The 10,659-nt window shown below is 40.3% G+C and overlaps 1 protein-coding gene across 1 annotated transcript; it reads left to right on the forward strand.

The window, feature by feature from the left end:
- Positions 1 to 1,188: 1,188 nt before the first annotated feature.
- LOC311488686 (lactase/phlorizin hydrolase-like) lies at positions 1,189 to 8,990 on the forward strand. The gene is made up of 14 exons (XM_084545522.1): positions 1,189 to 1,457; positions 1,594 to 2,272; positions 2,363 to 3,011; positions 3,104 to 4,657; positions 4,750 to 5,015; positions 5,111 to 5,401; positions 5,495 to 5,693; positions 5,768 to 5,970; positions 6,055 to 6,161; positions 6,372 to 6,503; positions 6,615 to 6,838; positions 7,066 to 7,272; positions 7,723 to 7,797; positions 8,217 to 8,990. The coding sequence occupies exons 1-14, from the start codon at positions 1,348 to 1,350 to the stop codon at positions 8,426 to 8,428; spliced, it is 4,908 nt and encodes a 1,635-aa protein (XP_084401648.1). The 5' UTR covers positions 1,189 to 1,347; the 3' UTR covers positions 8,429 to 8,990.
- The last annotated feature ends 1,669 nt before the right edge of the window (positions 8,991 to 10,659 follow it).

Below are 10,659 nucleotides of genomic sequence, written 5' to 3' on the forward strand. Positions count from 1 at the left end.
TTATACTTTTATTTGGATTCATGGTTTAAACATATCCCAGGGATAGACAGGGAAGCCTTTACCATTACTTATGAATGTTTATCAGAACACTAACTGCTACATCATGACAGATACAGTCATTCATTCATTTTCTGTAACTGCTTGTCCTCTGGAGAGTCGCTGGGCGCTAGCCTATACCAGCTGTCATTGGGTGAGAGGCTGGGTACACACTGGACAGGTCAGCAGTCTATTGCAGGGCTAACACAGAGAGATGGACAACCATTCACACTGACACCTATGACCAATTTACATTCATCAATTAACCTAACGAGAATGTCTTTGGACCCACGCAGACACAGGGAGAACATGCAAAGTCCACATAGAAAGGCCCAACAGACACTTAAATGATCTTAATGCATTTTAAGCTTTGTTTATACAATATATCCATATCAGACTGATCAGAAAATAGTTACATGAGCTGAGCCATGTGATTGAGCCTGAAAATCAATCTGCACGTGACCAAGGTTTAGCATTAACTTAACCTGGTGTCATATTAAGTTAATACTGATTTATGCAACCTGTCTGATGGTCCTTCAATTGGACATCCAATAGAAACTCAAGGATTTCTTTTGATACATGTTTATGGACTCAAAGTCCTTTGCACCTCTACTTACAAAACCTGGAATTAATTACACCCAATAACTACTCACATAACATTTTATAGATTTGGACTGTGTAACTCTCACTTATCATTTAACCATGAATGTTCAAGCAGATGAAGAGATTATTTTCTCTGAGAGAGTTACTTTCTGTCATCTATTATCAAAAGTACCTTCGTGGTTTTCTCTAGCATCACTGATGGAATTGGCTACAAAAGGGAACATTTTACTGGCAGTGCAAGTACTCAGAATGATGAGTTAAATACCACAGGCAACATGCAAGGAAAAGCAAGGACATTTGTTAATCAATCAATTTAAAAGGTTGAATAGAAGTTCCTTATGGACAAAACTGTCATAATTCTGAACTCAGTTTTCTACTAAGATGCATTTCTTACACATGTTCAAAAACATTCTGAATATCTACGCTATTCTGTCTTACTTCTTAAAAAAAAACTTTTGAACAGCATACTCCAACATCGTTTTTCTAGGTCTTCCATCACGACTACAAGTTGGAAGCAGTTATCACTTGTGTGAGTCCAGAGTCTCTCTGAACATATCACACAGCTGCAATAAAACACTGCAAACTTATATAAGTAATTGGATGTGATACTGATCTTAATTGTTTAACAACTCAGTCAGAAAAAAACACTATTGCTTTAAATACCATGGCTATCACTGGATAATTTCAGTCCATCCACTGAAAGCAACCATGAAGAAGCTCTTGGGGGTTTTGTGTGTGTACTTTTTGTGTTTGAATGGATATCTGAACAGCGGGGTGAATGGAGAGGAGGACAGGAAGCTGCAGGATGTTCGAGTCAGGTAAGAGTTTATTTCTCTGTCTTCGTCCCCAAAACGCAGATCTTTTATTTTAAAAATGCTTATGCCTTTCTAATGATTTTTCGAATGATTTTTTCATGTGTATTTATGTTTTTTATGCACTTCTTCTTTCAAAAAGACGGAATATTCCAGACTTCACTGGGATGACAGTGTCTGAAAACAGTTATCAGAAAGTCTGGCAGAAGTTTGGGGTCCAGAGCACAGCAGAACGAGATCTTTTCCTTAAAGAATCATTCCCCACTGGATTTAAATGGGCCACTTCAAGTGAGTCCTTCAAGGTTGAAGGTGCCTGGAAAGCAGGTGGGAAGGGAGAATCCATCTGGGACCGTTTCGGCCATGAAGGTCTAGCCTTTGCAAATCAGACGGCTGACACAGCTTGTGACAGTTACAACAAGGCGGATTACGATGTCTACCTCCTGCGAGGTCTTCAAGTCAACACCTACCAGTTTTCCATCTCCTGGGCCCGTATTTTCCCTTCAGGCCACCGAGGCAACCATTCGGAGAAAGGGGCTCTCAACTATGACAAGCTGATCAATGCTCTCATTGAATCTGGTATAGAACCTGTTGTCACTCTCTACCATTGGGATCTGCCTCAGGCACTCCAGGTCTACGGCGGATGGACCAACACTTCCATTGTTGAAGCCTTCAAGGACTATGCAGACTTCTGCTTCTCCAGATTTGGAGACAGGGTCAAGACCTGGAACACATTCAGCAGCCCTTGGGTGGTGAGTTATGCTGGGTATGGCACTGCTGAGCATCCCCCTGGTGTAAAGGATTATGCGGTTTCTTCTTATCAGGTCAGAGTTATATGATAATTATAACAACATCTGATGTGGTTTAATTGTTGCGTGGATGCATTAACTTATGATTTGCCTTTGCCTTTTCAGGTCACTCACAATATGCTTAAGTCCCATGCTGAGGCCTGGCATGTCTACAATGACAATTATAGAAAGACACAAGGTGGGAAAGTGGGCATTGCACTGAACTCTGACTGGGCTGAGCCTGCAAACCCCTCCAAACCTGAAGACGTAGCAGCTGCAGATCGTTATCTGCAGCTCATGCTGGGCTGGTTTGCACATCCCATATTTGTAAATGGAGATTATTCTGAAACACTCAAAAATCAGGTTGAAAAGAAAAGAAATGAGTGTCCAAGCTCTGTGCCTGCAGTTCTTCCAGTTTTTAGTTCCTCTGAGAGTCAGAGGATAAAAGGTGCTGCTGACTTTTTTGGATTAAACCATTATACTTCTCGTTTGGTCAGCATCAGTAATGGTGGGTGTGCCGCTAGTCCTCAGGCGGTTGGCGACTTCCAAGCACATGTGGACTCATCATGGCCTTCTACAGCCTCTGACTGGATCTATTCTTCACCCTGGGGACTTAGAAGACTTCTAAACTATATTTCCACTGAATACTTGAATGTTATGAAAGTGCCTATTTACATAACTGGGAATGGGATGCCAACAGAATACAGTGGGGACAGCCTGAATGACACCAGCAGAATTGAGTACATGAGGAGTTACATCAATGAGGCCCTGAAAGGTTAGTGTTTGGAATATGTCTGATAATAAATAATTTGTTAAACTGGGAGGGATTAATTCTTACTTTGTGCTTTATGTGCATCCATTTCATAGCAATTACCACTGATGGAGTGGATGTTCAGCGATTCACTGTGCAGTCACTCATGGATGGATTTGAAGGAAAACAAGGCTACAGTGAGAGATTTGGTCTTCACCATGTCAACTTTGAATCCCCAGACAGACCGAGAACCCCAAAGCAATCAGCCTATTTCTACTCCCAGCTTATCAAGAAAAATGGTTTTGGTTCACTCAGATCTAAGGTGTTTAAAGGGGTAGAAATGCCACTTACCCGCCAATCAGTAGGTTTATCACCATCAGAGGTTCCAGCTAAATCAAAGGTTGTCTGGGAAACATTGTCACGCCAGTCAAAATTCCAGAGATCAGTGTATCACTATGGCACTTTCCCACAAGGCTTCAGTTGGGGAGTTTCATCTTCAGCCTATCAAATTGAAGGTGGATGGAACGCTGATGGGAAGGGGCCCAGTGTCTGGGATGACTACACTCACACACCTGGCAGTGGTATCCCTGCTGATGCTACTGGAGATGTAGCCTGTGATAGTTACCACAGACTTGATGAAGACCTTTACATGCTGCGAGCTCTGGGGGTGAAGTCTTACAGATTCTCTTTGTCCTGGTCCAGGATCTTTCCTAATGGTAGGCGTACCTCCGTGAACCAGAAAGGTGTTGACTACTACAACAGACTCATTGATGGCCTCTTAGAATCTAATATCACCCCCATGGTGACACTTTATCACTGGGACCTCCCAAAGGCCTTGCAAGACATCAATGGATGGGAAAATGTTCAAATGATTGACATTTTTAATGACTTTAGTGACTTCTGCTTTGCTACCTTTGGTGACAGAGTGAAATTTTGGATGACCTTCAACGAGCCTCACACAATTGCGTGGTCAGGCTATGGAATTGGACAGCTCCCACCGAATGTTAAGGAACCAGGAACTGCTCCGTACAGAGTTGCACACAACCTGATCAAAGCACATGCCAAGGCCTACCATACATACAATGACAAGTATCGCACAACCCAAGGTGGTTTGGTATCCATTGCCCTCAATTCTGATTGGATTGAGCCTAGAGATGTCAACGATATCCGTGAGGTGGTGGCTGCTGACCGCGCGTTACAGTTCCAACTGGGTTGGTTTGCACACCCCATTTTCAAGAATGGTGACTATCCTGAGATAATGAAGTGGCAAGTTGCAAACAAAAGTGACCTCCAAGAGCTTTCAGAGTCAAGGCTACCTTCCTTCACCGAAGAAGAGAAGAAATTCATCAAGGGAACTGCTGACATGTTTTGTGTAAATCATTACACGACAAAGATAGTAAGCCACATTACAGCTCCATATACGCCTCCGTCCTATGTTGATGATGGGGACTTTAAACTAGATGAGGAGGTCAGTTCGCCAGGTACGGCCTATCCGAACCAGAGAGCTGTAGCGTGGGGCTTGAGAAGACTCCTTAACTGGATCAAAGAGGAGTACGGAGACCCAGACATTTACATTAGTGAGAATGGAGTGCCTACACCTTATACAGAAACCTATGAAGATATTGAAAGATTTTTTTATTACAAGACCTATATCGATGAGGCTCTCAAAGGTGCATATAAACAGATTTCATAAAATACATTTTATGATTACCATAGCTGTTTTACATCTTGATAATTCATTTTTGTGTGTTTGTTTTAAAAGCCTCTCAACTTGATGGTGTGAGGGTGAAGGGCTACATAGCAACAGCACTAATGGATTCTTTCGAGTGGCGGAATGGATACAGCTTTAGATTTGGGCTGCACTATGTGGACTTCAATAACCCAAACCGGCCAAGGACACCCAAGTTCTCCGCTCATTACTACTACAACATCGTGAAAGATAACGGTTTCCCTACAAATCTTGAGGAGAAGATTTACGGACATTTCCCAAAAGATTTCATTTGGGGTAGTGCTACAGCCGCATACCAGGTAACCGTTGAATAGAAGCCTTCTCATTGATGTTTGAATTTCAAGTACTCTGTTTTCATCTATTGAAATATTTCTTATACATTTGCTGTTTATAGATTGAAGGGGCTTGGAGAGCACACGGAAAAGGTCTCAGCATCTGGGACGTGTTTGCTCACACTCCAGGGAAAATGGCAAATAATGACACTGGGGACTTGGCCTGTGACAGTTACAATAGAATAGAAGACGATATTACTTTACTGAAGCAACTTAATGTGTCCCATTACCGCCTCTCCATATCCTGGACAAGGGTACTTCCTGATGGCACCACCAAATACATTAATGAAGCTGGAATCAACTACTACCAAAGGGTGTTGGATGCACTGCTTGCTGCAAATATCCAGCCATGTGTATGTGTCATTATTTCCAGCATCTCAAAAAACAACACTGTAATGGTAAATTGTTCAATTTGGTAACCTTAACCATTTTTCCTCTGCTGTCAGGTCACTCTGTATCACTGGGACCTTCCACAAGCTCTGCAAGAGGTCGGGGGCTGGGAGAATGAGACTATTGTTGACAGATTCAAGGAATATGCTGACCTAATGTTTAGCCGTCTTGGCCCCAAAGTGAAAGTTTGGATCACCATTAATGAGCCGTTCAATGTAGCCTATATAGGCTATGGCATTGGAATTGCTGCCCCAGGTATGTTTTAAGTAATTTGTTTTGCATCTGGACTCTCTGTATTACACAAACTATTAACCCGTTTGTGTTTGTAGGGTTCACAGACCGACCAGACACTCTGCCCTACATTGTTGGTCACAACATTATTAAAGCACATGCTGAGGCCTGGCATGTCTACAATGACAAATACCGGGCCCAACAGAAAGGCATGATCTCCATTTCCGTTAACTCCGACTGGTCAGAAGCCAGAAATCCCTATAAGCAGGAAGATATTGATGCAGCAGAACGTGTACTGCAGGTATGCCAATTCCTTGATTATTTTACAAGATATCTGTATGGCAGTAATCTCGAAAAGACTTTTATTTTGTCTCTTTTTGTGCAGTTCTTCATTGGGTGGTTTTCCCATCCCATATTTAAGGGCGACTACAGTGAGATCATGAAGACAAACGTTCGAAAGCAAAGTCTGGCTGGTGGTCTAACAACATCTCGGTATTTAAAGACTAAAATTCAAACCAGAAATAAAAATAATGATAGTTAAAAATAACTTGATGATTCTGAGGGAAGTTTGTCCTTTGTATATTAGCCTTTAAAAGTATCTAGGTATAAGTGTCTGGTTAGTACAGTTCACACAAGTTTTACCAATCCTGCTTTTAAATTTCCATTTCTTAAGTAAATTCATTTTCTCCTCCATTGTTTTAGGCTGCCTGAGTTTACTCCAGAGGAGATTAAAAGAATTAAGGGTACCCATGATTATTTTGGATTCAACCATTACACCAGTGTCTTGGCATTCAATGTGGACCATGGAACCAATCAGCACTATGAGGCAGACAAGTAAACAACAATACCATCACCTTTAATTTTACTTTAAATGCTGATTAATTCAAATAATTTCTCTCTTTATTATGCATGAACTTTAAAATCCAACTGATATGACGTTCACAGGGGTGCAGCGGTAATGTCTGATCGTACCTGGCTGGAAGCAGGTTCGCCTTGGCTGAGGGTTGCACCATTTGGATTCCGCAGAATACTGAACTTCATTAAAGAAGAGTATGGAAATCCACCACTCCTTGTAACAGAGAATGGTGTGTCAGAGCATGGCCCTGTTGACCTAAATGATACTCACAGGATCTACTACTATGAAAAATACATCAACGAGGCGTTGAAAGGTATCAAGACACTTTCATGGACTATATTTAAGACCAGGACAAAGAAGGGAGAGACAAAGACATATAATGATGTCTTATATAAAGTATGGCTGCAGTAAAACAGATGGCAATTCTGTTCTTTCTAAAAAAAAAACAAAAAAACTTGAAACTGTATTCTCGTCATATGAATAAAAAAAAAATCACCATGTACATTTGCAGTTTTAAAGGTGATATTTGTGTTCTTTCAGCTTACTTGCTGGATGGCGTGAATCTCATTGGTTACACGGCTTGGTCACTAATGGACAACCTGGAGTGGAACGCTGGCTACACAGAAACATTTGGCCTTTACTACGTCAACCGCTCAGACCCTACACTTCCTCGAATGCCCAAGGCCTCTGCATCGTTTTATACCGAAATGATAAGATGCAATGGATTCCCAGACCCTAATCCTGAAGGTAAAGTGACACAGATTAGGTGGATACCTGTTCTGAAAGATGATTAGATGAATGGAAGGTGCAAACATTGAATGCATGCATATGAGTACCACATTCATTTTGTGCGTACAAAAACTTCACTGTAAAACAAGCAGGTGCAAGTTTAAGGAGGACTATATGTTGGACAGGTGACTTCCTAGAGTCTTGTTATCACTGTGAGAATGCAAAACAACTGCCCTGTTAACAAACAAAATAACGCAAGGCATAGTGTTAATTATTTAGATTCAGTTTTTGGAAGATGTTTTTCCCTTTGGACAGAGTCAGGCTATTTTTGAGAGAGAGTCGTGTTACTGTCCTAACCCAGCGAATAAGCCTTCCCAAAATTATGTAACCTGAAAAAAAGGTTTGGATTTACTGTCATCAGCTTGTTCAAAATGAAAATTACATCTTTGGTGCCTGTCTTTTGTGCAGGAACAACTAAGCCAACCACTACCACCACTGCCACCGCTACCACCACTACCACCACTGTGAAACCTGAGACTGAAGGTAAAGTGACACAGATTTGGTGGATGCCTGTTCTGAAAGATGATTAGATGAATGGAAGGTGCAAACACTGAATGCATGCATATGAGTACCACATTCATTTTGTATGTACAAAAACTTCACTGCAAGTTTAAGGAGGACTATTTGTTGGACAAGTGATTACCTAGAGTCTTGTTATCACTGTGAGAATGCAAAGCAACAGCCCTATTAACAAACATAGTGTTAATTAGTTTGGGGCATTTGCTGGAAGATGTTTTTCCCTTTGGCCAGAGTCAAGCTATTTTTATTAGAGAGTTGTGTTACTGTCCTAACACAGCAAATAAGCTTTCCCAAAATTACATAACCTGAAAAAATATTCAGAGTTACTGTCATCAGCTTGTTTGAAATGAAAATGACATCCTTGGTGCTTGTCTTTTGTGCAGGAACAACTAAGCCATCCTCTGAAGCCGTCGTGTATTTCCTGGGTATGAAGCTCTCCACCAGTAATGCTGAGGTCGGACTCAACACCACATTTGCTCTACTGGTTGTTACAGTGTTGGGAGTGGGTTGTTTGTCCTTTTTCGTCTTTAAGGCAAAAAAACAGTCTAAGAAAAGGCAGAATTTTGACAGTATAAGCTTGGAGAAAAAATTTTAACGGTGAACAAACACGGGTGTAATGGAAGTCCTTATCATAGACACATATACACCATTTAATTGAAGGCTTTAACAGCCTACTTACGACACTCTATTTATTTGATATGTTTAACATATTTGATGGGCATCATCTGCATTACATTATGAAACAATATTGATCAGGCGTTGATCAATAAATGATGTCCAAGCATATTGTTACTCTCTGAAGTCCATAATGTGTTGTGCTATTCAACAATATCATTTATTTTCTGTTAACAATCCAGTATATCCTAACAAAAAAATAAAAATAAAAAATAGCTGGAACAGGGGCAACGTGACTTGTAGAGTTTCTTAAAGATGTTTTTCCACTCATCCAAGAAGACTCTTCAGTTCTGATACACATGGTGTCCTCAGAAGCTCCTCTTTAACCTGGAGCTGTGGGGTGTAGAAATCGCTCAATGCGACTAGAGGTCACTGTAGGATTACACTGAGTCTCCTGAACGCCTGGGAACCTGGCCTTTAAATTTAGGTTCTTTCATCTTTCAACATTATTGTATGATGGATTTAGTATTTTAGTGTCAAGCTTATGTGATACTGATGCCATTAAGCGGTTTTCATGTGTTAAGTCAATAAGTCAACAATTACAAGATACTGCACCTTTAAATCTGGAAGATGTTAAGGAGTTTCTAACCATTGTTGTCCAATCTGATGGAGCGTTTGACATGGAAGTTGTAAATCATAGATAAAAAACAAGAATCATATACCAATGTACTGTAATACTGATTATTCAGTACAATGATCACATAACATGTTTCCTGAGATAATTCTTCAGTATAGTATAAATAAGCTTTAAACTATGTGACTTTATGTGACATTATCCAGATCATGGGACACCACTTTGAACTTTTCCTCATTTTCACATAGAGTTTAGGTTGAACTTGGCTTGAATTTGCAAAGTACCAAATTAGAAAATGTATCACCTTATCCAAATAAAGATTTTACTGTTTAACATTCTTCAAAAAGTAATTGTCGTTCTTTTTATAAACATTGAACATTTCTTTGGGATTTTTTCTGGACCGTCGTCAAGCACATAATAAAAACCACACTTGGGCTACTTGAAATATGGCATTTGTTGTTTAAAAATGGCCACAAAGTAGTAGCAATACAAAAAGCTTCAAAAAGTACAATAATTTGTCAAAAATAACTTGAGATGACAATATTTGAGTTGGCACTTATGGGGCTGTTGGTATGATTCACAATACGAAACACTGGCATCTTGTTGGAGCTCATTCAAGATCATAGGAAGTGAGGGTTGGTGATTTCTACATTGAGACATGGTATAGATAGTGCTGATTGATTATAAGAGAAGCTTTATCCTACACTTGGTAATTTAAATCTGTCAGGGTGGAGAGCATCTAAAGATAATGTTGTTTTGTAACCTGGAGCAAAGGTATCATATCCATGGTCAAGGCTGGCTGCAGAGGGTTAATTTAAAGTGATATGCTTCCAAATCAAATAGATAAAATCATCAGGCACCTATTAAAAATAGGAGAGGAATTGAGGACTGCAGTCACATGTTTGATACAACTGTCACAGCTGACACAGAGAGTATTTTATCAAGACAATACTTGTGACATACACACTGCTGATACAACTATGAGCCATCAAAGTCCAATATATTCAGATCTAACACATCTGAACCACAGAGGCTGGTGAATGTGATTTATTCATTATAACAATTTTGTTTACATTAGGCTGAAGACATTTCCCAAAGCTATCCTGCTCCTCAAACCCCAGCTAGTTGCCTGTGACAAAGGGCGAGTGTTGATGTAGGTTGTAATAGTTTGGTGCTTGTTGCATTGAATGGGGTCTCACTGGGAGGTAATAAATAGCAAAAACTTTCCATGGAATTGACTGTCAAGCCTCTTTTTATAATAAAACTCGAGGTCTACACTGGTCAAACAGACAAGTGGTGTCAGAAGTGTGAGCTTTGAAATGACTGAAGAGGACTATGATGACCAGAGGTGGAAAAAAGAATGATTAAATGAAATGGCAGATGATGGTTGGAGCGGATACTATAGATGACCAAGGAGCTAAAGAAGGAACCAACCCTGGAGTTAAGCTCGATGAACTATCAGGCCTGGTCAAATCATTAGTACAGTCTCAAGAAAGATTCTGCATGCCAAGAACAATTATGGAAAAGTATGCAGCACCAGTTTCAGCAGATCCAAGTCAAAGTAAAAGAAGAGAGGA

The sequence above is a fragment of the Chelon labrosus genome, assembly GCF_963514085.1.
Source record: "Chelon labrosus genome assembly, chromosome: 5".
NCBI classification, from domain to species: Eukaryota; Metazoa; Chordata; class Actinopteri; order Mugiliformes; family Mugilidae; genus Chelon; species Chelon labrosus.

Bases quoted from the DNA above. Each gene is read 5' to 3' on its own strand.
- LOC311488686 (XM_084545522.1), top strand. From the start codon at position 1,348: ATGAAGAAGCTCTTGGGGGTTTTGTGTGTGTACTTTTTGTGTTTGAAT. The intron at 4,658-4,749 runs GTGCATATAAAC...TTGTTTTAAAAG, and splicing joins TATCGATGAGGCTCTCAAAG to CCTCTCAACTTGATGGTGTG. The intron at 6,839-7,065 runs GTATCAAGACAC...GTGTTCTTTCAG, and splicing joins CATCAACGAGGCGTTGAAAG to CTTACTTGCTGGATGGCGTG.